The 27,032-nt window shown below is 54.1% G+C and overlaps 10 protein-coding genes across 10 annotated transcripts; 6 read left to right on the forward strand and 4 right to left on the reverse strand.

The window, feature by feature from the left end:
- Window positions 1–4,024: 4,024 nt before the first annotated feature.
- VMA2 (H(+)-transporting V1 sector ATPase subunit B) lies at window positions 4,025–6,622 on the forward strand (the record flags this gene model as incomplete). Its single annotated transcript, XM_076681199.1, has 12 exons — window positions 4,025–4,068; window positions 4,449–4,525; window positions 4,597–4,643; window positions 4,698–5,090; window positions 5,162–5,394; window positions 5,458–5,732; window positions 5,804–5,903; window positions 5,965–6,061; window positions 6,129–6,200; window positions 6,269–6,391; window positions 6,466–6,501; window positions 6,569–6,622. 12 exons carry the CDS (start codon window positions 4,025–4,027, stop codon window positions 6,620–6,622), a joined length of 1,551 nt encoding a protein of 516 aa, XP_076531667.1.
- A 481-nt stretch (window positions 6,623–7,103) lies between these two features.
- JCM15063_002993 (uncharacterized protein) lies at window positions 7,104–9,371 on the forward strand (the record flags this gene model as incomplete). Its single annotated transcript, XM_076681200.1, has 3 exons — window positions 7,104–7,632; window positions 7,713–8,135; window positions 8,212–9,371. The coding sequence occupies 3 exons, from the start codon at window positions 7,104–7,106 to the stop codon at window positions 9,369–9,371; spliced, it is 2,112 nt and encodes a 703-aa protein (XP_076531668.1).
- A 256-nt stretch (window positions 9,372–9,627) lies between these two features.
- Window positions 9,628–10,780, reverse strand: JCM15063_002994 (uncharacterized protein; the record flags this gene model as incomplete). Its single annotated transcript, XM_076681201.1, has 6 exons — window positions 9,628–9,699; window positions 9,794–9,864; window positions 9,936–10,053; window positions 10,175–10,257; window positions 10,336–10,438; window positions 10,526–10,780. The coding sequence occupies 6 exons, from the start codon at window positions 10,778–10,780 to the stop codon at window positions 9,628–9,630; spliced, it is 702 nt and encodes a 233-aa protein (XP_076531669.1).
- Window positions 10,781–12,595: 1,815 nt separating this feature from the next.
- On the forward strand, window positions 12,596–13,877 carry JCM15063_002995 (uncharacterized protein; the record flags this gene model as incomplete). The annotated part of the gene is made up of 4 exons (XM_076681202.1): window positions 12,596–12,699; window positions 12,767–13,086; window positions 13,154–13,264; window positions 13,339–13,877. The coding sequence occupies 4 exons, from the start codon at window positions 12,596–12,598 to the stop codon at window positions 13,875–13,877; spliced, it is 1,074 nt and encodes a 357-aa protein (XP_076531670.1).
- A 331-nt stretch (window positions 13,878–14,208) lies between these two features.
- JCM15063_002996 (uncharacterized protein) lies at window positions 14,209–15,797 on the forward strand (the record flags this gene model as incomplete). Its single annotated transcript, XM_076681203.1, has 8 exons — window positions 14,209–14,246; window positions 14,305–14,390; window positions 14,509–14,889; window positions 14,960–15,089; window positions 15,157–15,217; window positions 15,280–15,515; window positions 15,589–15,652; window positions 15,726–15,797. The coding sequence occupies 8 exons, from the start codon at window positions 14,209–14,211 to the stop codon at window positions 15,795–15,797; spliced, it is 1,068 nt and encodes a 355-aa protein (XP_076531671.1).
- A 260-nt stretch (window positions 15,798–16,057) lies between these two features.
- Window positions 16,058–19,408, reverse strand: MNL1 (alpha-1,2-mannosidase MNL1; the record flags this gene model as incomplete). Its single annotated transcript, XM_076681204.1, has 8 exons — window positions 16,058–17,110; window positions 17,199–17,537; window positions 17,618–18,052; window positions 18,119–18,432; window positions 18,508–18,769; window positions 18,850–18,969; window positions 19,044–19,112; window positions 19,187–19,408. The coding sequence occupies 8 exons, from the start codon at window positions 19,406–19,408 to the stop codon at window positions 16,058–16,060; spliced, it is 2,814 nt and encodes a 937-aa protein (XP_076531672.1).
- Window positions 19,409–19,563: 155 nt separating this feature from the next.
- Window positions 19,564–20,480, forward strand: JCM15063_002998 (uncharacterized protein; the record flags this gene model as incomplete). Its single annotated transcript, XM_076681205.1, has 2 exons — window positions 19,564–20,218; window positions 20,296–20,480. 2 exons carry the CDS (start codon window positions 19,564–19,566, stop codon window positions 20,478–20,480), a joined length of 840 nt encoding a protein of 279 aa, XP_076531673.1.
- Window positions 20,481–20,656: 176 nt separating this feature from the next.
- Window positions 20,657–21,625, reverse strand: SNO1 (putative pyridoxal 5'-phosphate synthase; the record flags this gene model as incomplete). Its single annotated transcript, XM_076681206.1, has 3 exons — window positions 20,657–21,052; window positions 21,119–21,491; window positions 21,594–21,625. 3 exons carry the CDS (start codon window positions 21,623–21,625, stop codon window positions 20,657–20,659), a joined length of 801 nt encoding a protein of 266 aa, XP_076531674.1.
- Window positions 21,626–21,852: 227 nt separating this feature from the next.
- Window positions 21,853–23,392, forward strand: JCM15063_003000 (pyridoxal 5'-phosphate synthase subunit PdxS; the record flags this gene model as incomplete). Its single annotated transcript, XM_076681207.1, has 9 exons — window positions 21,853–21,924; window positions 21,995–22,031; window positions 22,124–22,185; window positions 22,259–22,360; window positions 22,446–22,522; window positions 22,586–22,650; window positions 22,720–22,794; window positions 22,875–23,127; window positions 23,206–23,392. The coding sequence occupies 9 exons, from the start codon at window positions 21,853–21,855 to the stop codon at window positions 23,390–23,392; spliced, it is 930 nt and encodes a 309-aa protein (XP_076531675.1).
- A 955-nt stretch (window positions 23,393–24,347) lies between these two features.
- Window positions 24,348–26,876, reverse strand: JCM15063_003001 (DUF4451 domain-containing protein; the record flags this gene model as incomplete). Its single annotated transcript, XM_076681208.1, has 4 exons — window positions 24,348–24,515; window positions 24,595–24,675; window positions 24,742–26,328; window positions 26,397–26,876. The coding sequence occupies 4 exons, from the start codon at window positions 26,874–26,876 to the stop codon at window positions 24,348–24,350; spliced, it is 2,316 nt and encodes a 771-aa protein (XP_076531676.1).
- Between the last annotated feature and the right edge of the window lie 156 nt (window positions 26,877–27,032).

A 27,032-nucleotide genomic window follows, 5' to 3' on the forward strand; every position in this document is an offset into this window, starting at 1 on the left:
AGGCTTGCAGCGCTCTAAAGCTTGACCAGCAGGAGCTCTAACTCACAGAAAGCATAGAACTCCAGAGCTCTGTATCTGCAAAGCACGATGGCTAAGCACGACCAGCAGCAAGGCGTGTGGGCGAGGAATAGTAGCTTTGGTGGCAGACGTGGCAGCTCTTCGTAGGGTCAGAAGACGTGACCTTGACGATATCTACAGATTGGGCATGCCATTCGCGATTAGAAGCGCTTTGTGAGTACAAGCCAGTCCGGAAAGACAGTGTGCCCATATTCTCCAGGTGACAAGCGAAAAGCTGAGATTGACAAGCGTGACGGAAGAAAACTGAGGCTGTGGCCAAAGGAGCAAAACAGAACGAGCGAAACCAGAGGGAAAAGGGCGACAGTCCGAAGAGACAGTGTGCCCATATTCTCCAAGTGACAAGCGGAAAGCTGAGATCGACAAGCGTGACGGAAGAAACTGAGGCTATGGCCAAAGGAGCAAAACAGAACAAGCGGAACCAGAGGGAAAAGGGCGACTGACGATCGAGAACTCAGACATGCATGATGACGCGAGACTCGAGCTGGCAGTAGTCGCCGGGTACGTCAAAAGAACGAGCTGCAAGGTGATCTCCCGTGATTTCGCAGATAGTAAAATGCTTAGCATCGACGGCGCGGTGCCTGATCACGTTGTGGCCAGCCGAGTCGGGGGGAGGGACACGCCAGACTGCGATGTTTTGGGGGAGACGATGATCACCACGAAGTTCGGTGAGATCCTTGGCCGTAATCGTGAAGCGAGTACGAGGAGCGAGGTACGTCGTCCCGTCGAGAGCCGAGTTCGGGGCGGAGATCGCTGCCAAAATTTCGTATGCCTCTGCTTTACTGACATAGTCCCGAGTGAGACGACGGAGTCCTCCACATTGGCATTGGGTGGGCGAGAGGAGGGAGCCGCGGATCAACCGTAAACTTTCTCGAAGTTGGGGAGAGTAGGAGGAGTTGTTTGGAGGATCGGCGGAGGCGGAGGCACAGGGAGGGACGCATCGAGCGTGAAAGTGAACATGGTACATGTCACGAGGTTTTCGAGGAAAAGAGACGGTATTCTCGATTGTGTTGATAAGGTCGAGAATATGATCCGGAGTGACTCGGAGGATCGTGTCACTACTGCCAGCTCCATGAGCAGGAGAGCCGAAACTGGTAAAGGCAATCTCATAAAGAGTATTGGCTTGGACAGGAGGGTCGATCCGCGTAATGGGGACGGCACGATCGAGATGGTTGAAGACGAGGTCTCCGAGCTCAAGTTGTCCAACTCGCTTGTTTCCGCCGTCGACGCGGATCCAAGTACTCGTTCCTGACATTAAGCAAGCATGTAGATGAATCATTGGCAGAAGTGAGCACAAACGAGAAAGAAGTGGAACGGGAGAGGGTAGAAAATATCAAGAAGGGTTAGATTGCAAACTCACCGAGGCAGTCAACCGGTTTTGAGACAGGCGATTGAGGAGATGGATCAGCACTGTCGTGAAGGATGGGTACTTGTGAGATTGACGACATATTCTGAGCGGAAAAGATGAGTGGAGAGGAGTTGTGTGCAGGAGTCGAGGGGTATTAGCGTTTATGCTGCGGACTTCGGGCAAGGCAGTCGAGGATCGCGCAGGGGCTGGTTCTCGCCCGGAGAGGTCCGGAGGACGAGTACACGTGCTCGGAACGGATAGGGATGCTGACCAGGGAAACTGGATTGGACAAAGAGATGACACAAGACAAAAGATTTAAGAGAGAGTCCTTCGCTCGGTGCGTGGGCGCGAGCGGTCAATGAAGACAATAGGAACAATAGAAACAAGAGGATGCGTTCGTGAAGGGGGTTGGTGCTTAATGTAAGAGGATCGTGAGCGTTTGTCCCGTCGCGCTTGGCAGACGCACGTTTTCGAGGAGACTTGGCCTAGAGTGAGTGTGATTGCCACTGACTGACCAACTCTCACTCTCGTTCATCTTCCCGGCTAACAACAAGGCAGGATCGACGCTCTCAAGGCGCTCAGATTAGTCAAGAAGGCACCCTCACACAGCGAACTCGTCGCTTTCTCCTGCCTCTGGCTCTTTCCTCCGCCTCTTGAAGGGGCGGTTCTACAAGCGACAAATTTCAGGTCACGTTCGGTCGGACTGCAAGAAGAGTCGAGAGGAGCTGATCACGTTGGAATTCTTAACCTTTGGTTTTTTTATCGCAGTGTCAGGGATATCGCTCGCGTCGACGGCGCCAGTGTCGACAAAGGCCTTCTTCACTCTCTCTTTGTCCGTGTCCGAGAGGGTCAAAGAGTTGTAACCATCCACTTCTTCCACCTCGCCGAATGCGTATCTGTTGCTTTTCAGGACGTAGGACTCGACACATCCCCAGTGTCGATCCTCCCGCTGGCACGAGCGGTTGGGTTGAGTCATGGCCATACGGCCAACGAGCTCCCCCTGTTCATGCGAATTGGTGGATCAGCTATCTCCAGTAATGCCTGCAAATCAGATAGAGACGGAGATAGCTGATCCCCCCTCTCGCATGAACAGGGGAATCTCGTTGGCCGTATGGCTGTGACTCAACCCAACCGCTCGTGCCAGCGGGAGGATCGACACTGGGGATGTGTCGAGTCCTACGTCCTGAAAAGCAACAGATACGCATTCGGCGAGGTGGAAGAAGTAGATGGTTACAACTCTTTGACCCTCGTGGACAAGAATCGAGTCAAGAAGGCCTTTGTCGACACTGGCGCCGTCGACGCGAGCGATATCCCCGAGACGGCAATAGCCAAACCAAAAACGAAACTTTGAAAACCGGTGAGCTCCCTCCCTTTTTTTAAGCAGTTCGACCGAACCTGACGTCCCTCTCTACTCCACCGCTTTGATTCTCGGCTGGCATGGGAGCCAGAACCGTCAAAGCTTGTGAAGCACCGATAACTTTCTCGCTTGGCTTTTCTCCCCCAAGTGTCTTGTTTTGCCTTTTCGTTACTCTCTGTCTCTCCTCCTTTCCGTGTCGGCTCTCTGTCTTTTTCTCGTCTCTCGATTTTAGCCCTCTTCACAAAACACGCGTGACACCACTTGGACCGTGGGAGGAAATGACCGAGACTTGCCGCGATCCGAGCATTACTGGCGTACGCGAGAGCACAAACGTCGGACGAGGCGTGTTTGCGAATGATATCGAACCTCACGTCGTGACTAGGCGCGAGGGCAATCAGATGAATAGGCGACTGAATCAATCCGTCACATGCGAGCAACAAGGCAAATCTCCGCCGTGTCCAAGTCGAGAAGTCGCTTCGCCGACTTGAGCAATTCGATTGTGAGTCCTTTTCTGTCGCCTGCTGTAGTTCTGCTGATGCCGGTGGGAGTAGCTTTGATGTTGCGAAGTGATAAAAGGCGTCGATGGCGGAGTAAAGCTGGAAAGTAAGGCCAAGTCACGATCCCCTCAATCTCCGCGATCTCAGCTGTATACTTCCCTCGCGAGGCTCTTTTGAATCCTTCGAGCGTTTCCCTGGGCCATGGAGCTATTTGAGCGATCGTCTCAAAAAAAAAGATAAGCGATTCTGTCGAGGATGACTATCCTGGACGGGTAAGCGGCTGCAGCTCGAGAAAGGCTCGGAGAAGAATCACCCTTACTGTCGGTAGAGGTACCCATACACAGCCGAGTTGCTTGAAGAAGCGAGTGTCGCACTGAGCCGATAGCAGAATTGCGTTCGCGCTCGGAAACTGCATCAGCATGCGCTGGACCCGGCAGATTCCAGACGACAGGGGTCCGGTAGACACGAAAGTGCGAACCGGTTTGCCAACCCAGCAAGAAGGCGCCGAGACGAGTTGACAGCAGCTTCGGTTGCAGACGTGGCAGCTAGCGCGAGAGCACCGAGCAGTGCGAGCGCAGAATCGCAGCTCAAGCAGTACCCGAGAAACTCGGAAGAGTTGTCGATCAGAAGCAAGCAGGGGCAGTCTTGGGTCGGGTGACGGAGTGAGAGAGAGCAAGCGAGACGCTGAACCTCCGCGCGCGTCTTGGTGAACTACCTCATCCACCCAAGACCTCGACCACCTCCAGTATGGCTCCTCAAGATCCTCGGATAAGCGACAAGGAAGCCTATGCGTGAGTATCTGCTCCGATCTCGCCCACGACAGGAACAGAGATCGGCATCTGTGCGGGAGGCAACGACGACGGCACAACCCCTGGTCGAGGTCATCCTTCGCGGTATGAAGGCTACGATATAGGCGGATATGGCAAAGCTTGGACTGAGCTGGATGGGCAGCGAGACAGAGCCGACGAAGCGAGTGCTTGCCAGTCGAGGGCGTCATCAACCACACGCTCGTCTCCCGCGCCAAGGCTCACGAGGGGATTGTGCAACGGCATAGACGTATATACTGACGAACACGCTTACCCTCTGTCCCGTTCACCTCCATCTGCGCTTGTCGACGTGCTCATGCTGCACCCCACTCGACTCCGACTCCTGCTCCCGATCCTCTCCGCAGCCTGAACGCCGCTGCTGCCGTCAGGCGGTACGACGTCAACCCGAGGCTCGACTATAGGACCGTCTCGGCTGTCAACGGTCAGTCTTATGACCCCGCAATCGACTCTCCACCGTCATGCCGTTCCGCTGACCCACCCATGATGCTACAGGTCCTCTTGTCGTGCTCGACAATGTCAAGTTCCCTTCTTACAACGAGGTGAGGATCGACTAGTCACGCTGATCGGCGATAACGCTGACATGTCTACGTTAGATCGTTCAACTCACTCTTCCCGACGGAACCGTCCGCGGAGGTCAAGTACTCGAAGTTTCGGGTCGCAAAGCCATCGTGCAGGTGTTCGAAGGCACTTCTGGTATCGACGTGAACGCGACCCATGTCGAGTTCACGGGATCGTCGATGAAGCTACCCGTTTCGGAGGACATGCTCGGTCGAATCTTCAACGGTAGTGGAAACCCGATCGACAAGGGACCCAAGGTGTTTGCCGAAGAGTACCTCGACATCAACGGATCCCCGATCAACCCGTACGCCCGTATCTACCCCGAAGAGATGATCCAGACGGGTATCTCGACCATCGACACGATGAACTCGATCGCGCGTGGTCAGAAGATCCCCATCTTCTCGGCATCCGGTCTACCTCACAACGAAGTAAGCTTGCACGTCTATGAAAAGTAGTGACATGCAGCGCGATATCTGACGCACGAATTTCGCTTGTCCAGATTGCCGCGCAAATCTGTCGCCAAGCTGGTCTCGTCGACAAACAATCGACCGAGCGCAACCCGGAAGGTGCACCGACAAAGGGTGTGCACGACGGTCACGAAGACAACTTCTCGATCGTGTTTGCCGCGATGGGTGTCAACATGGAAACTGCGCGCTTCTTCCGACAAGATTTCGAAGAGAACGGCTCGCTCGACCGTGTCTCATTGTTCCTCAACTTGGCCAACGATCCCACGTAGGTGTCTCAGCTTGAAGCCCCCTTTGTCAACTCCTGCTAACAAGCTGCTGGCTTTTGCAGGATCGAGCGTATCATCACGCCCCGTCTCGCCCTCACGACTGCCGAGTACTTTGCGTACCAGCTCGAGAAGCACGTCCTCGTCATCCTTACCGACATGTCGTCGTATGCCGACGCGCTGCGAGAGGTGTCCGCCGCCCGAGAGGAGGTTCCGGGTCGACGTGGTTACCCCGGTTACATGTACACGGATTTGTCGACGATCTACGAACGAGCCGGTCGAGTCGAAGGCAGGAACGGAAGTATCACGCAGATCCCTATCTTGACCATGCCGAACGACGGTTCGTTTCTCTTCTGGTTCTCTCTGCACCGCTCGCTAGCAAGGAACTGACTCGAGTCCACGTCTGTTTAGATATCACTCACCCGATTCCCGATCTCACGGGATACATTACGGAGGGTCAGATCTCGGTCGATCGTCAACTCAACAACAAGCAGATCTACCCGCCGATCAAGTAGGTTCTCTGTCTTGAGCCCGCCCGAACAGGCATTGATGAATATTTTACACCTTCGTAGCGTGCTGCCATCGCTTTCGCGTCTGATGAAGTCTGCCATTGGTGAGGGCTTGACTCGCAAGGATCACGGTGATGTCTCGAACCAGATGTACTCGCTCGTACGTTCAGGATTGCCCTCTCGACATTCCGGTTGCCTTCAGCTAATCCAGTGTCATGTTCGCGCAGTACGCCATCGGAAAGGACGCCGCGGCTATGAAGGCCGTCGTTGGAGAAGAAGCGCTCTCGACCGAGGAAAAGGTTCGTTCGGGCTCCAGGTCATACTGTCGAGCGCGGAACCCTCTGACATCGTTCTCTTGCTCCCGCAGCTTGCACTCGAGTTCCTCGACCGATTCGAGAATGAATTTGTCAACCAGGGTATCAACGAGAAGAGGACGATCTTCGAGTCTCTCGACTTGGCCTGGAGTTTGTTGAGGGTCTTCCCTCGAGAGGTACGCCGGTCAGAATTTTACAATCCGAGCAGGAGGGCTGATCAATTGGTGCTATATCATCTGCGACAAAACAGCAACTCAACCGTATCCCGAAAAAGGTACTCGACGAGGTGAGTGCATCATGCTGGACTTTGTCAAGACAGTGCCCAGAGGCTGACGAGTAATCTGGGGAAACAGTTCTACTCTCGCAAAGCGAGCGTGGGCAGCCAGATCAAGCCCGACTCGAACTAGTCGAATCGCCGCGCGTGTACGTGCCCTGTCTAAGCCATCTCTCCGCTCCTCACGCATCCCTCCAATCTCCATTCGTGTTCCTCGCTTATTGCCATTTCGTCGATACATGTTTCCCATTCCCAATTGTTCAGTCTTGTCTCTTCCTTTCTCCGTTTCCGTTCTTCTTTTCGTCTTCGTCTGCCGTCAAGCTCTCCGTTCCTTCCGTATTGTTCTTTTTTCCCTCTCGTTGTGCAATCATCTTTATCTGACTCGCGCGACTGGATTGCCACTAAAAACCTGCGAGCCAACGTATTGAGACGCGCTAGGAAGGGGTCTTGGCAGGCGACGCACGCGTCTTCGGCCGACTTGCAAGTCGGAGCCTTTTCGACGCGCGTCTGAATATATGCGGTGTTTGGTCCCTCGATTGCCATGCCTTCTGTCTGCTCATTCCAGTGACCTATTCAACCTAGTATCGCCTGATTCCCATCAGCATCGACTCGTGATGCCATGGACACGAACGAATGACTACTCGCCGTTACCGATCAGTTCGACTCGACCCCCACACGATGACAGCGCCCGTTCCCCCTTTCTCACGCCGACATCTTCCAACACCTCGCGACCCCGATGGAACAGGACACCCAGCCTGATTGTAGGCTGTCTTATAGGCGGTTTCGTGAGCGTGATTTTGCTCAGCGTAGGGTTCGTCGTACCCGAGGATCAACTCCCTCTACAAGTCTCGACTGCGGTTGGCAAATCGAGGGAAGCGTTCGAGCATGCGAAAGCTAGTTGGGGATGGAAATCACAGCAAGAGCTGGATGATGAACTCGCACGACTCGAGGAGGAGCATGGGTTCGAAGGCTTGACTTCCGAATTTCGCAAAGAGCTTGAGCAGCAGTCGAGCCCTGCATCCACCACTGCTGAAGAAGTATCCGACGAGGTCGTATCAACCATGGAAGAAGCCTTTGATGCGTCATCCTGTTCAGACGAGGTTAGGAGGCAGATGGGGGACCCATCGTTCTGGATTGTCAAGCGTAAGCTTTCCCGTTTCTTCCCTCGACGTGCTTTCTCGCGGGGACCCTGACTCCGAGCTCTTGTACGCTGTGAATGACAGCATCAGATACAAACTCCAACGCCTTCCTCGTACAACCGAGTAATCCTTTGCCTGCGGGCTTCCCGACCGCATGTATCTCGCAAGCCGTCTTCTCAGCTCGGCTTGTCTCATCGACTGGATCGCTCGCGCCTGGTCCAGAAACGGAAATTCTCGCTTCTCTCCCCCGTCCAGAGCTGTCGCCGACGCTCGATTCGTTCAAGATTTCGATACCGACAAACACGAGCGTTCCAAGCTCCAACTACGAACTGCAAGTCACACTCGAGTTTGGGTTCTATCCTGGAGTACTTCAAGGTACATGTGGGAACAGCGACGAGAAAGTGTGCGATAAATTGCGAATCGGTGATATCGAGGAGGAACAGCTGCACTACGTTGGCAAGAGAATAAGGGTTGAGGAACGGGCGCAATCTATCGCCATCGCAACCCGTACGTCCCTGCCTTTGCTCCGAGAGTCACTTTACGACTTTCATACTCGTGCTGACTGATTTCGTTTCATGCACAGGGCTCCCGGAAGAAGCGAGTCTGCCACTCTGCAACAATCTGTCCCAACTCGACGGCTACTGGTCGTCATTGAGTTATTACCCCACTAGGCCAACACCGTGTGCTCTTGTCACTCCTACTTTCCCAATAGCCCTCTCTCGGCCAACGTCCAGCACGGGACAGAAAGTTCCGTTATGGATCCACTTTGTCGGCGATTCCAATACTCGCAACATGCACGGACACCTGCTCGACTCGTTCGGCCACGGTCACAAAATCAGCGCAGCAAAGGTGGTTGATTCAAAGACGCACAATGGTACTCACGCGAGTATTGCCACTCGTTGGCTAACCGGACAAATTCCGGACGAGGAAGACCCGATACCGGACTTGGTGTTTACCTGGTCCTGGTGGTACCAGATGGCACCTTCCCCAAGTCAGAGCACTTCAGCAAGATCTGAGCGCTTCTGGGAGGAGACCCTTGCGGAGAATCGAGAAGATCTCCTACGCCTCGTCGACACGAACCTCGCCGACTATCTCTCGTATGCGGGCCTCTCTAATACACTCCACAAATCTCGGACGCTCGCTTCGATCGCACCGAATCTTCGCCCTCATCGCACGTACTGGTCTTTAGGGTCTCATTCGGAACAATTGTCGGTACCGGGTACGATCGCCTCCCTCGATTACCTCCTCGACGAGAACGAGGGATTTTCGAGATCGAAGCGAGACGTTGCAAACCTGAGGTTCTTCACGACAACTCTGGTCGATTCGAGGTATATTCCTCTCGATCGATTCCCGCGTCAAGACCTCGTGCGCAACAACGCGTTCATCGAAGCGAAAAATGCCCACAGTCGCGCTCGACCCGAATTGATGGACGAAAGTCGTGTCATCGACGTAGAGGCGCTCACGAGAGGGATCACGACAGAGGAAGAAGGACAATGGATGAAACCGGGCAGGAATGGCAAGAATCCCGATGCGGTACACTTCCGAAAGGAAGTGTACGAAGAGTGGGTTCGACTCCTTTGGACGGACCTGTTGCGCGGGGAACATCTGGACAAGTCGCAACCAAGCAGCTCCGATTCGCTCGAAATGAAACGCCAAGAATGGAAGAGGAGGATCAAACGATGGAACCGAGTCAACCCTGACGACGACGAGGAAGAAGACAACGACAATGATGGTGATTTCTAGCTTTCTGTACCCGGACGTGTGCCACTATCTGTACTCTGGACTCGGGCATTCTCTTTCTATCGCATGCATTGACTATATAGCTTGTTGTTGCTCCCAACCGGTTCTGTGCTCGAACCAAAAATGCCTCGATTCAGCGAGAACTGAAAAGAATGATACAGCGAGAAGAGGCATCATTCCAATTACGTAACAACAAAACCAAGACAAGGTAAAAAGATACAGGGGGAAAACTGAGTGTGGTCCTCCAGCAAAAGCACGTTCAGCGCAATGCAGAAGCATCGATTGCCGTCCTCGTGGCTTGTTCGACAGCGTTTGCGAGATTTGGTACATCCTGCGATTTGAATTGTCAGGCGAAGTAGGGTCGAACGATTCTCGATTCAGTAGGGTAGAACTGGGTAACTGTGATAGATGACATTCGAACTCACCCTGATGACTTGCTTAAGCTCTTCCTTGGCTGTCGCAAAGTACTCCTGTGCTTGTGCAGTAGTGACCCCGTCTGGAGATGGAGCGCGCAAAATGAATCAGTCCTGACAATCGAACAGAGCAAGAAGGGAAGGGACCGTTTACCCGTCTGTTCCGTTTCCTTCTGTGGTCGTAAGGAAATTTCCGTTTGGGGCAGATCAACTTTTGCACTTTCGAGCGCAGTCAAGCTCTCCTGATCGAGCGCGATCATTTTCTTGACTTCCTGTTCCCCTCATTAAGACATACATGTCTTGGTCAGAGTCGATCGGAAGTGAGAGAAGCGAGTTCTGCAGACTTGCCTCTGCAACTCGCTGTGGAGCGTTCACTCGTTCCTTCGCGCTCACTTCGCGAGCATCAAAAAGTTTGTCCTGGTACTTGCGAACGCTCTGATCGAGTTTCTGATCGAGCGGTTGAGTTTCGACATGATCTGATAGATAAAGACTTCAGCTCCAGCACTTCCAGTAAGGATACCTACCAGGCCTACGAGAGATGAGGCTTGACTTACTGCCCTTGAGGATTACTTTGCGGGTCTTGCTGTCGATCTTGTAGGGCTCTCCAGCAATCGAGCAGTTTTTGAGTACAGTCTGAGAGACGTGCTCGAAGAATTTCTGTTTCAGAGACGCACGAGAGTCAGGGTTCCGCGAGGAGGTAAGTGACAGTGACTAAGGGGCGCAAAGGGAGAAACCTAGGCGTACTCTTTGAACAATGTCTTCGACCCTGGCCTTGTCGAGCTGCTCCTTCCCTTTGCCTTTCGATCTCGCATCACTGTGTTCTGCCTTTTCGATCGCAGTCGCCAATCTCCCGCGCAGGTCTTGCCTCAGGCGATCGAGCATCGCGAGTAGATCTTCCTCGGAATCAAAGTCGAGCAACGTAGGTTCGGCCGGTTCCGGTTCACCTTGAGAGTCTGTTGGTACAGTCCGTCCCGGTCCTGTTGGTCGTGCGAGCGACATGACCGCGAATTAGATTGTTGTTCGAAGTGCAATCGCGTCCGATTCTTGCGCGTGTTGATCGTCCTCTCTATGCTGTGCGTTACCCTTGTGTGCAGATACAGACAGTCGTACGCAGGCGTTATATGCGCGTGTCCTTGTCGAATAAACGCGTCGTATAGAAGACTTGCTAAGTTGAGTGATCGCAGTACTTTTGATGAGACCAAGCAAATTTATACCGTCTTTACCCAAACCTGTCCTCGCGCTTAAAGCCAATTAGACATGCTCATCATATCGACGACGCTACAAGAGAACAGCCTGTACCTATCAGGCGAAGACTGCAAAATCGTGTTTCTCAACTACGTATTCTGATTCAGCAAGTTCTTCTATCTCGCTTCCGCGTTCCAGAGTCCACCCTGAGCCGTCAGGAAACCACCGCGAAACCAGCTCGGAGCGTTTTTTTTTCGCAGCTACCACTACCTCTTCCAAATTCGCCAGACACCCGCGCACCGTGCACTACTTCTCGCCCTTGGTGCCTACTCAGATACGAACCTGACGGCGCGGCGTGTAATTCTGTATGCACACTTCTTTGTGAAGCATCGAGTCTGCTGCCCGTATCATGATATCGCACGACATTCCACTTTGGGACGAAGTCACCGAACTCAGGTACTCCAATTCCTTTGCGCCGATCACATCTGGATGAGGGCGAGTCTGTACATCAGCCGAGAGCAGCGGTAGTCGATGCCGGGCTTATGAGACTGGCGTGTCGAATCCTTGTTGTGGCGCCGATTCTGCGGTTGTCGACGTTGCGCCGGCGCGTTCCCGCCTCGCCGTTCAACCAGCGAGCCCGAAGAGCCCGTTCAATTCGGGTTTAAAGCGGTCTGACAAGAGGACGTCTTCCGACTCGGGACGCTCGACTTGCGAGAGTTGATGTCCGTACCTGCTGGAAAATCCCGGCGTACTCCGGCTTTCCCGCGTCGAGAAATTCCTTCGACTTCGCCAGATGTGCAGACACTTCCTCTAGGTTGATCTTGGCTATAAGAGACTGGCAGGTCTTGACCGCCATGCTGTGTTGGCGCGCCGGACGATGAGCTTGAGCAGTTCGAGCTCGTTCGGCTTGGAGTTTGGGAAGTCTTCCATACTAACGACACACGAGCTTGCTTTGTTCTGTCGTCCACGTGGCGCAGCAGCAAGTGGTGTAGGACGGAGGAGAAGCTTGGTAGCAGCATCTTCAGCCTTATCTCAGCTTCATGCACTGGGAAAGCGTCGTTCGGCATGAGTGTGGCGCACAGGCGACAACAGAAAAGCGTTGTTATGGGTCCAGGGCTTATCGTTGTTCAAGACGCGGCGAGCGTACATATGGCCATATGGGTCGTTCAAGTTTGGAGACCAACGAAAGGGTCGTGACTGCATGCGCTACGATGGTTCCAGCTCGAGTCGCACGTAAGCAGCCTGGCATGGAATGTGCAGCAGCGTACAGGAGCATGGGGTAGGCCGAGTCGGCCGAGCGAGTCACTTGAAAGGAGAGCAGCCTGAGCCGACAGGGAGTCAGGCCCATCGTCGATTACTGAAGAACGATCAATGGGTCACGCGCGAGACTGCAGGCAGTGATTTGGGGCTCTGGTAATATATAGCTTGAACCGTTCGCCCCAGGCGCAGCCGGATGGGAACGTATGCGTCGTGTTGAACGAAAAGGCCGGTCTCGCCGAACGATCGGTTCTGCTCCACCTATCCGACGCTCGTATAGCCCTTCCGGTACCTTGCAGCATCAATCTTGCTCGGGAACACTTCAGCCTGCGCATCGGAACCACATCGACACACACGCACATCTCTCGCTCAATGGTCAACCCGCGCTGCTTCCTCGACTTTCAGGTCGAAGGCGAGCCCCTGGGCCGAGTCATCTTTGAGCTGTTTGCAGACGTCGTGCCTAAAACAGTCGACAAGTGAGTCGACTCAAGCCCGCTCGCTTGCCCTCCCGAATTTGGAACTGATCACTACGCCTATTACTAGCTTCCGTGCACTCGCGACGGGCTCCAAGGGAGTCAATGAACTCGGTATCCCGCTGTACTACAAGGGATGCCCGATGCATCGCATCATCTCGGGATTCATGATCCAAGGAGGAGACTTTACCCTCCGCAACGGCAAGGGCGGCGAGTCGATTTATGGGCCAACGTTCGAGGACGAGGACCTCAGGAGAAAAGTCGACGAAGAGGGTCTGTTGGTCATGGCAAACAAGGGCAAGAACACAAACAGTTCGCAATTCTTTGTCACCCTGCGACCGTGCCCTCACCTGAACGGCAAGCACGTCGTGTTTGGCAAAGTCGTCAAAGGTAGCTTTACCCGCTTCGTCTGTCCTCGCTTAATACGAGTTCACTGACAGTTCTCACGGACGAGCAGGGTTCGAGGTGATTGTCGCCATGAGCAAGCTCCCAGTCGATCCGAAGGACCGGCCTCTTCAGCTCGTGACAATCTCGCACTGTGGTGAACTCGAGCGCAAGGCTAAACCAGGTACGGGATCCTTCTCGCATGTTTTACTAGACCCCGCCATATCGATCTAATCTACGATATTATTCTTTCCTTAGTAGCCCAACGCTCTCCCTCTCCGACTCCCTCTGCTGCCTCAGATCGTTCTCGTTCTCGCTCTCGCTCGCGTAGCGTATCATCTGACCGCTCGAGATCGCCCTCTCCGGCACGGAAGCGTCGCCACCGCCACCGCTCTGAGCGAGACGATTCGGTTGGCGAGGGGTCAGATCGGGAGCACTCGAGCTCGAGGCGAAGAAAGCACAAGTCGTCATCGAAGAGGAGCAAACACCGTTCTTCGCGTCGACGTCACGGTTCGGACGAGGTAGAAGGTGGAGGAGGAGAACCGAAGGACGATGGACTTCTCTCTCCCGAGGAGATTGCGAAGCTCGAGAAGCTTGCGGCAGAAGAGGCTGAAAAGGAGAGGAGGAAGCAGGAAGAAGACGCACGGTTGCGGGAGGAGAGGGAGCGAGAAGCGGCAGCACGAAAAGTCGAACGTGAGCGTGAGATGATCGCGAACGGAGGGGTCGTCTTCAAGGGTCGAGGTGCGATGAAGGCCCCTGGAGATGGAGGCAGGAGAGGCGGTATGCGTGGCTGGTGAAGCAAATCGCCAAGGTGTACTTCAGAAAATTTGCTGGACCTTCGCAAAGCCTTTTCCATTCGCTTCGCCTCGCTCGATGTCGTACGACCGTTTGCGCCTCAAGCTTGGGGCCAAGAGTTGTCCTCGGGAATTGGCGCGCCAGAGTCAAGCAGGCACCCTGCTAGTCACGCTACTGCGTCGGAGATGTTGTCAGACCTTTTCCCCTCGGACAATTCGAGCGCACGGAGCGGCCAACGTTTCTCAATCAAGTTCCCCACCTCTTCTTGCCTGTCTTTACTCTTGCTTCCTTCACCGTCCCCATCTGCCATCTGCAACAAAACCCCTTCACAAGATGCCTCAAACCGACAAAATCACGTTCCTCTTGAACTGGTACGCCTCGAGCGACGTTCGATTCGCGCTGCGGGCTTGCTGACTTCGTCTCGAGTAGGGCTGCTACGCCTTACCATGCTCCGGTCTTCCTCGCACAAGCGAAAGGATTCTTCGCGCAAGAAGGCATCAAGGTTGCCATTCTTGGTGCGTGATTGACATGTCGTCCTCGTCCTCCGCGGTCCGTGTCGCAGAGCCTGACTTTGCCGATCCCCGACCACGCTTCCTTTCCTTCGATCGTTCCTCGACTTGGCACTCAATGTAGAACCGAATGACCCCTCGGATGTGACCGAAATCATCGGCTCGGGCAAGGTCGACTTGGGCGCAAAGGCCATGGTGCACACGATCGCCGGTGCGGCCATGGGCTACCCGATCACGAGTCTCGGTACCCTCATGGACGAACCCATCACTGGTGTCGTCTACCTCGAAGGTGGTCTGTCGGGCACCGAGCGCGACGCCGTCACGTCCGACTTTGCTTCACTCCGAGGCAAACGCATTGGCTACGTCGGGCACTTTGGCAAGATCCAGATTGACGAGTTGTTCCAATTCCACAACCTCCTCACGAAGGATGGAACTCCCGATTACACCCCCGTCCGCTGTGGCATGCAAATTGCCGACTCGATCCTCAATGGTTCGATTGATGCCGGTGAGCAAACTGCTGTTCTCTTTACCTCTAACACACAAACTCGTATTCACGTTATGTCCATCGGCGTTAGGTATCGGACTCGAGAACGTTCAGACCGTCGAGCTCGAAGAGTGGTGCAAAACTCAAGCGCGCTCGGTCGAAGACGTCAAGATGCTCCGCATTGATGAGCTCGCGAGTCTCGGCTGCTGCTGCTTCTGCTCGTAAGTTGCCACCCTTTCGTCGACGCTGACATCAGCTGAGTCCTTGGTTCCGTATTCTGCTTGACAGGATCCTCCTTATCGGGAACGACGACTTTATTGCGGCAAACCCTGAAAAAGTTGCTGCTTTTGTAAGTAACCCCAGTTTGCGCGCATCGTCCAAAGCTTACCTTTACCTAAGAGGTACCTGTAGATCCGTGCCATCAAGAAGGGTTCCGACTACTTGCAAGCCGACCCGGTCCAAGCCTGGACCGAGTACAAATCGTTCAAGAAATCGATGCGCACTCCTCTCAACGACAAGATCTTTGAGCGCTCGATCAACTACATGTCGAAAGACCTCGTCAATGTCGAACGTGACTGGAACAAGGTCACGGGGTACTGCAAGCGTTTGGGCTTGATCGACAACAGCTTTAAGCCCAACTTTACCAAGTATACATTGACACCCTTTCTTTCTCCAGACGTCACGAGAGGAGAATTGCTGACGACTCGAGTCGAATATCAGTGAATTCATCACTTGGGAGAAAGAAGCTCAGCCTTCCGACCCGATCGCGAACCAGCGTGTCATCGTAAGAAGCTCCATCGTCCCTCCTTCTCTCGCCTCGCTTTGTACTGACAGTATTCCGATTGGACGCCCTGTAGGCTGAGAAGCAAGACCTGGTCAGGAACGGTGGAGGTGTCTTGACGGGTCGTTCAATCGCTGCGAAGGCTTGATTGAACCCCTTTCACGGGTCTCGCATTACCTCGTATGCGATCGTGTTACAAGATGAAAGAAGAAAAGATCAGTGCAATTTTACCAGAAGTACCTTTTTACTGTTGGCAATCGTACACCGGAGACATTTTCTCGCAATGGCAGTGTGAGAACATATACAGTGTGTCTAGAACCTGATGCGAATCGAGACAAATGCTTGTGGGATTATTACAACAGACGTTACTGCATGCTATGCTATGGACGACGACGACATTTGAAACTTCTATTTCTTCTTGTCTCCACGATTCTTGCCCAGTTTGACGTTCCTGACCATGTACCCACCGAGCATGAGTCCTTCGACCGATTCTGCTCGTTCGTCATCATCGTCATCCTCGTTCGGTTCTGGGTATCGAATTCGAATCCAAACGTGTTGACCCGGTTTGCGATCGTGGACGAGGTGTTCCAATTCAGCTCCCGTTCGATTCCCAATTAGAACCATTGGGACGAGACTCTTCATCGTCGCTTCGTCTTCGTCTGCTGCCGAAGCAGAAGGGACAATGTCTTCGGTATCTCGATCGTTGATCACGATGACTCCTTTCGCTCCCGACAAAGCCGCCAAGTTCGATTTGAGTGCGAACGAACACACGCCTCGATGCAACAGGACCACTTTCCCTTCGATTGATTCGGAGGAGGAAAGAACGTGATCATCTGAAGCGATGTTGGCGTGCTCGACAAGTTTCGATGGGTGATGAGGTTCACATCCGTAGAGTTGTCGAGATGTCGTGATTGGAAGTGCTGGATTCTTGATCGCGAAAGATCCAGCAACAGGGTTTGGCGAAGAGATGGATGGACCGAAATTCGCTGCGAGGCCATTCATCTCAAGCGTGATTGGCTCAGACGCGTATTTCGGTTCGCCAGTGAGAGCTATGGGTGCAGTACCGAGGGGATGCATGATGCGATCTAGAAACCCTTCGATACTCGAAGCTGAGTCAGGCCGAGTGTTGAACGGTGGTTCATCACTCGTGGTGACAACAGCATCGAGTTTGAGTTTCTCGGGGCGAATACGAGTCGACGAGGGGGTTTGGAGGGTCGAGAGGACGGTCGGATCTCGAATGATCACGTATCGATCCTGTGGGATTTTGTAAGGTCCGATTTGACTGACAAAGTACCCATGTCCTTTGCCGCCTCCCGGTGCTTTTGCGAGCGAGAACCGAAGTCCGTTGATCTTGAACACGGTCACGTCGAGAGTGGTCGTGTTTTGAACGAGTTGAGTCGGTAGAGGTATCAGGACTTCAGCGTTCTGGTTTGCCGCAAACAAGAGTTCGATCGGAACATCCTGTCAAGCACAGACGGGACGACCGGTCAGCGATCTTTTTCCCTCCTCGGAATAAAACACATGGATGAGACAGGGTGACGAGACAAACCTCGTTGTGTGAAAGTTCGCAATAGCCACTCTCGAGCCATCTGCCATCCCGTATCTGTAACCGTTCATCGACATTTTCGTGTCCGACTAGCAACCTCGCATGTTCCCAATCTGTCCGAGTGTCGACTGACAGACTGAGAGTGTGTTGGTACGTGTCATCGTACAGAGGCTCGTGAGCGGGGCAGACTGGTGGAGATTCACGAGTCGAGGTTGTCGGTTGTTGAGTCGAATCCTCCGTAGTCCTATCGAGTTGGGTATTTGGGGTCGAGCGCGGGATCTCGAGTGGATGACCTTCGGTCGTGAACACGAAAGCCGCATCGTCCCTTAGAAAAGGTGAATCCTGATACCCGACAAAAACATGGTTAGTATCACAAGAGCGAGCGCAGGATGTCAATTTGCGGGGAGAGGTGGAAGGCTCACTTCGACAAAGGTCAGGTAGAGGTATTTGAGAGTTTCACTCGTGACGAAACTTGGCATCTTGTCCTCGAGTTTGCCCGAATCCAAATCCAATACGGCTGCGAACCCACATTCGACTCGGGTGCGATTGTTGAGATCGTGCAAGATTTGTTCGGCGACCGAGAGGTAGTAGTCGTCTTTTGTAGCTTGGTACAGGTACAGGTTCGATTCGATGAATTCGGGTCTGAGTGGGTACCCGGCATGACTCGTTTGTTTTCGAAACGTGTCGAACAATTCGGGAATCCCTCCGTAACGGTCCCACAAGAATGCGTACACGCCATGAGACTTGATCGCACCTTCGAGATCTCCCATGAGGACTTGAACTCCTGGAAAGAAGGCCGAGAGGGAATCTACGTGAACGGCCGACAGTTGACCAGTAAACATATTGACTCCGCGATACTAGGGTGATAGAAATACTCGTCAAGGCAATCTCTTCAAGTAGTAGAAATACGAGCGAGGACACACCCAGAATCCGTCTTGAGCACGCAGGTATTTCTTGATCGCTTCATAACTGTCTTGCCACACGTGCCAGTACTGTTCTTCCCCCGTCAAGACGTACGCCTTCGCGGCGTATTCAAAGAAACTGTCAATCCCAGCTCCGATCGAACTGACCCCGTGTAACCACTGCCCTTTGCGCACGTCGAGCGTGTTGCCAATCAAGTTGATCGAACTGCGCAGGTTCCACACTTGAAAGAACGCATGTTTTGCCACTTGTTCAAAGATGGGTAGGTTGGTCAATCTCGAGAGGGTGATGAACTCGAGCAAGAGGGACCCAGCGCCTGTGTTGTTTTTCTCGAAGAGTCGAGTGGATCAGCTCCTTTCGTGCGTGCGACCTGGTAGAGCTTTTCACGAACCAGCGCTACAGGTTTCACCACTCTCTCCTTTGCCACCTTTGCCACCTCTGAGCCCTTTCTGGAGATGGATTCTCGCAAACGGGATCCCGGTAGGAGATTCGACAAACGCGGGCAAGAGTCTCGTACCGAGATCCAAAGCGAGTTCGAGTAACTCGCCACGGTACCAGGGCAACGAGAAGCCAGTGATCGAGGATGAGAACGAGGAATAATTCGAGTCGAGTTGGGTCGAGTTTGGATCGAGCGCAAGCAGGTGTCCCGATAGCTATTTACACCAGTTTTTTTTGGTTAAGTTGTTTCGGACTATGACAAGTATTAAAGTAGAGTATGCAGGGAAGGACTGACGAGACCGCCCATCATGCGAATCGTGACTTCAAACACTTGGACCCTTGAATCGACGTCGAAACTGACGTGCTGAATCGTTTCTCGTACTGCCTGTTCGAACCCACTCTTGTCGTCGAGCATCTGAACGAGCGCAAAACCATCCGAGCATGAGTTCGATCGCTTTTGCGTTTGGGTCAGAGAGAGAGGGAACTTGCGGCAAAGGTATCGAGCGAGTCGACCAGGGTCAGAGCATAGTCTCCCATGACATCGTTGACACCTACGTTCTACGTTTCGATCAATTTGTCAGCTCGACTACTACGACGACATGGGGAACCCAAAAGGAAGGAAGGAGACTTGCGTCAGGGTTTATACGATCATGACCTTGTTTGCGACAACTGAGGGGCAACAGTTCGTCGCTCGGGAACGCGACTCGTTTGTACGATCCATACGCATGTTTCCAAGTCTCGTGTGCGAGGTGTCGAAGTTCTCGTTTCCGTCGAGTCGAGTAAAAGTGAGTCGCTTCGACAGGGTTTGGCAGCACGAGCAAGAGCGTGCAGAGAGTCGAGAGGAGCCACTTCATCGAACTTGCATCGGAGGAACGTCGTGAGCCGGGTTTCGAGGAGGGGGGACGATCTAAGCGGCGCGCGTTGCAATCATGAGGCGGTGATGATTCTCTCTCTCTCCAACACCCCTTTCCCGCAGTCCCTTCAAACATCCCCTCTAATCAATCAAACGATGGAGTCTACGATCCCAATCTTGGTGTCGCTGTACCACCCGTTCCCGCGATCGTTGTCCTTGTCGCTCCCCGCCACCTCTCCGATCAGTTCGCTCTCGACTCAACTCGCTCGATACTGCCCCATCCCTCAACAACACGTACAGTACTCGACCGGTCGTACCCTCCCTTCATCAACCTTGCCCGTATCATCGTTACGACCTCGAGACGATGACAATGGTCCCGTCTTCTTGCGCTTGTCGGTCAAACTCCCGGGCGGCAAAGGAGGGTTCGCATCTCAACTACGAGCTCAAGGAGGTCGCATGAGTTCAAACAAGGCTCAGAACCACGACAGTTGTCGAGGGTTGGACGGACGCAGGTTGTCGACGATCAAGGAAGCCCAACGCTTGGCGAAACTCGTCGAGAGTGAACCCGATCGTCAAGCTGCGAGAGCGAAAGCGAACGAAGCCAAACTCGAACAACTGAACCAAGAGATCAGACAGTTGGAACGTCAGGCTGGAGTGGAATCTGCTACTCCCGTGGCGAGTGGTAGTGGTTCGGGCCCATCCTCATCGAGCGCCCCTACTCAAGGTGGCATGAAACGTAGGTTGGAAGATTCCAAGTATGTCGAAGAATCTCGAGAGATTGTTTCGGGGGTCAAAGATGCGGTCAGACTAGGTACGCAAAGGAAAAACCCCTCTCGTTTTTATCTCCTGAACCCTTGTTTGCTCACGACCTTTGAATTCTTTTTGCAGCGATGCTCAAGAAGCGCAAAAAGGCAGCAGCCAAGCCCGCCGTGGTCGACCCCGCAGTGGAAGAACCTGAAAAAGAAAACTCGAACCCGGCCACGAATGCAGAAGAATCGGAAACGACGACTGAAAGCAAGGAAGAAGTTTCTGTCGAGGGCAAGAGCAAGGGCAAGGGGAAAGCTCAGGCATGAGTTTTTGGGTACTGCAGATATCTGGTCTTTTCTTTGTTGTGCAACTATATTTCGCTGTTCGCTCGGCCTTTTCCCCTTCTCTCCGTTTTCGATAAGGAATGGCGACAAAGCAAAAGTGCGATTTCTATAGACAAGAACGACAACAGGAAGAAAAGATAAAAGCCCGCAAAGAGAATCTACTCTTTCCGTCGTCCCGTTTTCTCTACAGCTGATTCCGATTCCAAACCGAGTACGACTTGTCTCACGAACCAATCGTGAACCCGATGATCGTCCTTGTTCAGTTCGGGGTGCCAACTACTCGCGACGAGGTTCCCCTGTCGGTACATGACGACATCGGCAACCGATCCTTGCGCGTCGACTGGAACGTGCCCTGTCGTCGCTTCGGTTCTGCGAGAGAGCGGGGGTACGAGGTGTTTTGGGATGCGAGCGAGCGGAATCACGGGGAGCGCTTGGTCGTCATTTCGAGGCAAGAGGATCTCGTCGAGGATCGGAGCTCGGATAAAGGTCGCAACGAGGGGAGCAGAATCCTTTGGAAGGAATTCGAGTTCGAGTGGGTGAGAGAACGATTGCAACTAGAGAAGCACGAAACGTACTTGGGTCAGCTCTGGCTCTGACTCACTAATGAAGACGGGGCTCACCTGTCTTCCGTACGAGTTGCGTCCGACTCGTACGTCAATCCCATCGAGTCCTTGCCACCCTTCACTGATGATCGGACCTTTGATCTCGGTTGCAAGTAGGATCATGCCTGCGCAGGTACCCCAAATCGACTTGCGTTTGCCCCGTGCGTCCACCTCGCCCGATTTCGCCACTCGGACAAACTCGCGCAAAGGTTCGTACAATCCCGATTTCGTAATCAGGAGCGAGATGGCAGTTGATTCTCCTCCGGGGAGGATCAAACCATCACAGCGTGCGAGCTCGAGAGGAGTGCGAACTGGGATCGCATGCACGTTGTACTCGGGTGAGAGCGAGTTGATCGAGTGAATGTGTTCGGCAAACGATCCTTGAAGTGCACTGGTGGACAAAGTGGCATGCCGAAAGAGGCGAAGGAGGAGGCAGTGCGGCGAATCAGCAATACGTCGAACGCTGGAGAGATCAAGAGTCTAGCTGACATACAGGACACCGACAGTAATGGGTCCTGCTACCATGTTGGAGTCGAAAGTTGCAGCTCGAGAGAGTGTGAACGATGACTAGAGAAGCCGAAAAGTCAGAGGCGGGCGAGAGCGAGTGCGGGTTCGGTTGAGCGCGTCAATCTCCGATCCCGAAAGTTCGCTCTTGAAATCTTCCCGAGATCTCTCTGACTCGTCTACTCTCTCTCGCTCCTTCTCTTCATTCTCTTTCGTCTGTTCCTTACCTCTCGCACCTCTGAATCGACATGTCTCCTTCTACTTCCAACGGAACTGCTTCCAACGGCAATGGCCAACAACGACCAACTTTCGCCGTCAAGGTTCGCTCCACATGCACATTTGACCGAAACTTGCGCAGATCTGACCATCGGTTACATTCTCATGACTCAGGCTGGACTCGCTCAGATGCTCAAGGGAGGTGTCATCAGTGAGTCAGATCGTAGCCCCCACTCCGCACAGTCCCGAATCGCCTCACGTTTCGGCCTGCCGCTGACTCAATCTCGGTTCAACTATCATCAGTGGACGTGGTCAACGTCGAGCAAGCCATCATTGCTGAACGAGCAGGCGCATGCGCAGTCATGGTCAGTCGAGAAACGTCGTGCATTTCAAGCTGCATTCGGCGAAACTGAAATGGCTTCGTTCCTCTTCCGACAGGCTTTGCAACGTATTCCCTCCGACATTCGTCGCGATGGAGGTGTCGCTCGCATGAGTGACCCTCAGATGATCAAGGAAATCATGGAGGCCGTTTCGATCCCGGTTCGTAAACTTCGTTTGAGCACGCGCCTTGTAGACAAGTCACTCATTTGCGCTCTCTCTCCCTCTATTTCGTTTTTGACTTCAGGTCATGGCCAAGTCTCGCATTGGTCACATTGTTGAAGCTGAAATCCTCCAAGCGATCGGCGTCGACTACATTGACGAGTGAGCTGCGATCCGCTTTTCGTGCACCCCCTGATCCGTTACTGACATCCCCATCTCGTACAGGTCTGAAGTTCTCACTCCGGCCGACCCCTCTCTCCACGTTGACAAGCACGACTTTGACGTTCCCTGTGCGTTCCCCCTCCCTGTACCTAAATCAGTATCGGTCTAGCCAAAGCTGACATTGGTGACCCGTACAGTCGTTTGCGGTTGCAAGGATCTCGGAGAGGCATTGCGAAGGATCAGTGAAGGAGCTGCCATGATCCGAACCAAGGGTGAGCTTTCTTCCGTTTTTTCTTTGTCTCTCCCAAATCTCAAGGTCCTGAACCCCCGTTTTTTTTCTCTGTTCTTTTAGGTGAGGCAGGTACCGGAAACGTGATCGAGGCAGTCCGACATGCTCGACAGGTCAACGCCCAGATCGCGCGCGCGTCGACTCTGTCGGAAATCGAATTGTACTCGATGGCAAAGGAATTGTCGGCTCCGGTCGAGTTGTTGCGCGAATGTGCCAAACTCAAACGGTTGCCCGTCGTCATGTTCTCGGCAGGAGGTATCGCCACCCCTGCCGATGCCGCGTTGATGATGAAGCTTGGAATGGACGGAGTCTTTGTGTAAGCGCCTGCCTGCTTTCTTCCAAGGTGCCCAAAGCCTCGCGTGAATTTTGTCACTGACGTCTTTGTGTATTCCAGTGGATCGGGAATCTTCAAATCGGAGAACCCGGAACAACTCGCACGTGCCGTCGTCCTCGCGACGACTCACTACAACGACCCTCACAAACTTGCCGAAATCTCGTGCGGACTCGGAGAAGGCATGAAGGGAGAGAGTCGATTGGGACTCGCAGCCGGTAAAGAAATGACGGCCGATCGAGGATACTAAACTAAACCAACCGTTTCTTTTGAACCTTTCGCCTTTTGAATTCGCTCGTGTGCCACTTTCGTTGTGGTGGTGTAGATATTTCGCAACCTCCCTTGTTCGACCTATACTTCACGTCTGTTTTGTAGCTATTCCCTCTCGCACTCCCTTTTACTTTTGAAAAAAGTTCGCAACAAGTTTTTTTTGTTCTCTTTCTCAGAGGCCTCACGATACTGCGCGAGCTTTCCGTCCCTTTTCAAAAACGACGAAACAAATGATACGAGAGATTCATTGGAATGCAAAGACTAACTTTTTGGATATCTACATGCGAAAAGATCTCAAAGGAAGAGAGAGAGAGAGAGCAAGGGGTATGGACGTAAGAAGAATAAAAACACATGCAAGCTAGTAAAGAGGGCAAGTCGATAGATTCAGGCAGGAGAGATTCGAGAATGAGAAGAATTCCAAAAGAAAACAATCGGGTAGAGAACTCAAAACGACGGGAGGGTGAAAAAGAATGTGGCAATCACACTGGCGACAGCCAAAGACATGAGCGTAGGAAGAGAATTCGTTGGGGAATCGAGAGCTGTTTGATGAGCGGAGGGAAAAAAACGAACAGGGCGCAGTGATCGTGAGCGAGAAACGAAAGAGGGAGAGAGAAGGAGGGAGACGGCAATCATGGAATTGTGATGGAGCAACAACAAGATTGAACTGCACAACAGACGTGAAACTGCTTTTTGTAAGGGCACGGACGACGATAGGAGAACCTCCAAAGAAATGCGGTAGGCGCAACCGAAAAAAAAGAAAATGGACGAGACGTGATAACGATAAATTAGGCGCGAGGGTACGAGCGCAGAGAGAACAAGGCATCGGAGAGGGTGCTCGAGCGGGTGGCGTAGACTCATGAGCCGAGTGGCGGAGGGAGCACGTGAGGCAGCAATCAGGATCGCACAAGTTTCTGCGAGGGGGTCGAGGTCTGGCGTCAGAAAAGAAGCGTTTCGTAGGATGCGTTAGGTGCACGGACCATGTTCTTTCTCGCTTCTTTCTTGGGCGAAAAGTATTGGTGACATTCGTGAGCATGACGGAACCAGGGCGTCGGACCTTTGCCGGCAGATGTCGATGATCCTTTTTGATTCTGGTAGGGTTTCCACTGCAAGCACATCGCGGGATCGTCTTTGGTCAGATCAAAGCACTGAGTATTGGCAAGGCTCGTTGCATGAGCGACTCACCTCTCCACACATGTGGCAGAGACCCTGTAGTTTGGCCGAAGCTTCGTCCGGGCGAGTCTCGAGTGGTGGCAGGAAGTAATGCTACACGAAAACAGGCACGAATGTTCAGCACAGAAGCAGAAAAGGTGAGGAAGACTCGGTACGTACTCCGCTGCTCGACGAGATGCCATGTTGGAACTGGCGGTGGTACCAGAACGCAGAGTTTTTCAACTGCAACCACTTGCCATTGCCGGGACACAGAGCACACCAGCCCTCTTTGTCCTTGCCTTCTTGGCGAACCCAAAGAGGCGTGTATTGATCCTCTTCGAACCGCAAGTCTTGCGTGCGCGGCATGAGTCGGTCCGGCACTTCAAAGTCAACTTGGGGCGGTCGACGATGGCAGATCGCAAAGTCGTCGATCGGGTAGTTGGGGTCGACAAAGGCGCTGCCAGCGGCGCGCGCCGACGAGTTCGCGTGCGGAGGTTGAGGAAGCTCGCCCGGCGCCTCGTGCGGGGAGACGGGAGCGGGCCCGACCGCATGCGAGTGCTTGTGAGGAGAGCCGATGGGAGAGTCGAGCAGGGCAGGCGGAGCGTTGTCGAGGAACGCGGGGGAGTGGAACGAGCCGCCGTAAGAACCGGTCCGAATGAGCGCGGGCGCTGTAGTGGGCGTGCGCGGCAGGCCCGACTGCGAATGAGCGTGGGAGGGGAAGGCGGACGAAGGTCGGTGATCGTAAGATCCATAGGAAGGGGATTGCTGCGGGTTCTGGTAGTCGAACGGCATGGAAGCCGCAGGTGTCGGAAGCCCCGTCAGATGGAGGTTTGACGCCGCTTCCCTGCGCGAGCTGAGGGAAGGCGACAGGCCCCCACCAACGCTGCTCATGCGTCGCTTCTTCAGCGAGTCGTAACCTTCGTGAGGAGGCAGGAGGTCGAGCGACGGCGAAGCAGGGTAAGGGGGAAGCTGCTGATGAGGATGATGCTGGTGTTGATGATGATGCTGGTGCTGATGCTGTGGATGCGGGTGCGGCTGATGCGTGGGATGCTGGGGATCGTGAAAGTCGTGGTTTGCTTGCTGTTGCGATTGTTGGTTGGGGAAGAAGGGCAGGAAGACCTGGCGACTGTCGTCGATATCGTACACACCGCCTCGCGGCGAGGTCGCGCGTGCAAAATCAGGACGATAGTCGTAAGCCGATTTCGGAGGGTCTGGCAGCCCAAAGTGCGTGTTGAACGGCGGGGCAACCGGCAAGCTTCCGAACTGGGCAGAGGTCGGCCGCGGCGAGAACCCGCGCTCTTCTTCGATGTCGTGCGAAATCGAATGACGCTTGCCATTGCGGTTCATCCCGATTGGCAAGGGTGCAGACAGTTGAGACTGGTAGCTCGGGCCGCTCACCGAATGACGAGCCGATTGTGGAGGCGGAGCGTGGTACATGTCAGGGAATGGGTAGGCGCTTGTCTGTTGTGTGTGTCCATACCGCCCATCTGCCACGACGTCCTCGAGGATGGGAGATGCTCCAAAGTATGGCGTTTCGACAAAGGAACTGCGCGACGTTGAAGGCGAGGTCGAACCGTCTGTGAGGCTCGGTGCCCCACTCGACACTCCGGGCGACACCGGTTGGCCCTGCCGTCGAAGTCGTCGTACCGGCAGCGAATCTGCCCGCTCAAGCGGGTATGGGAGAGAGCTCCGGTGCAGCGACTGTCCTGTTTGGGGCTCGTAGTAGCGTCCAGAGGGGTCGCTCTCTCGTCGGCTCGATGGATACACCTGCTTCAAGGATCGATTGTCAGCGTTTCGCCCGGACGTATCCCGTCATGAATAAGCTGTAGACGTACGAAACTGCTGCCGTTGACCGGCCACGCTTCAGAAACTTGTTCGCCATCGAGGCGCGTCTCCTCGAGCGTGCCTCGAATGTCGCTCGTGGTAGAGTATGACCGACGCAGTGACTCGAGCGCCTCGTCGGGATTGCCGCCGTACGAGCCGAACGAGGTTCGGAGCGAAGAAGGGTGCGACGACACGGACGAGGTCGAGGCGCGAAAGTCGAACGAGCGGGGCGCACTCTGATACGCGTTGACGTTGAGCGGACCGCTGCCCGCGTGCGCATTCGGGGCAAGCGGCAGCGAGAGAGAGTGGTCGAGCGACGGCTCGTGCGAGTGTCGCCCAGACGACGTCGTGGCGTTCGGGTCGGGATCGTCGAAGCCTGCGGCGGGGGCCAGCCGCGGCGAGAGGTCTGCCGGATGGTGTTCACTCGAAGCAGCCCAGTGCTCGATGGCGGACTCGGGACGGCCTTGAGGCTGGTGCAGGACGGCCTGCATCGTGTCTGAACGAGGTCGAGGTGCTTGCAGGAGGAGTGCTGGCGAAGCAGGAAAGAAGCACTATCGAGGCTGGAAGACCGTGGGCGATCTCGGACGGTCAAGGTTGGAACCAGTCAAGCAGCGCGAGTGAATGCGGAGTAAAAGTGGGCCAGGCGC

The sequence above is a fragment of the Sporobolomyces koalae genome (genome assembly GCF_050403365.1).
Source record: "Sporobolomyces koalae JCM15063 DNA, S_koalae_JCM15063T_v1_ctg59, whole genome shotgun sequence".
NCBI classification, from domain to species: Eukaryota; Fungi; Basidiomycota; class Microbotryomycetes; order Sporidiobolales; family Sporidiobolaceae; genus Sporobolomyces; species Sporobolomyces koalae.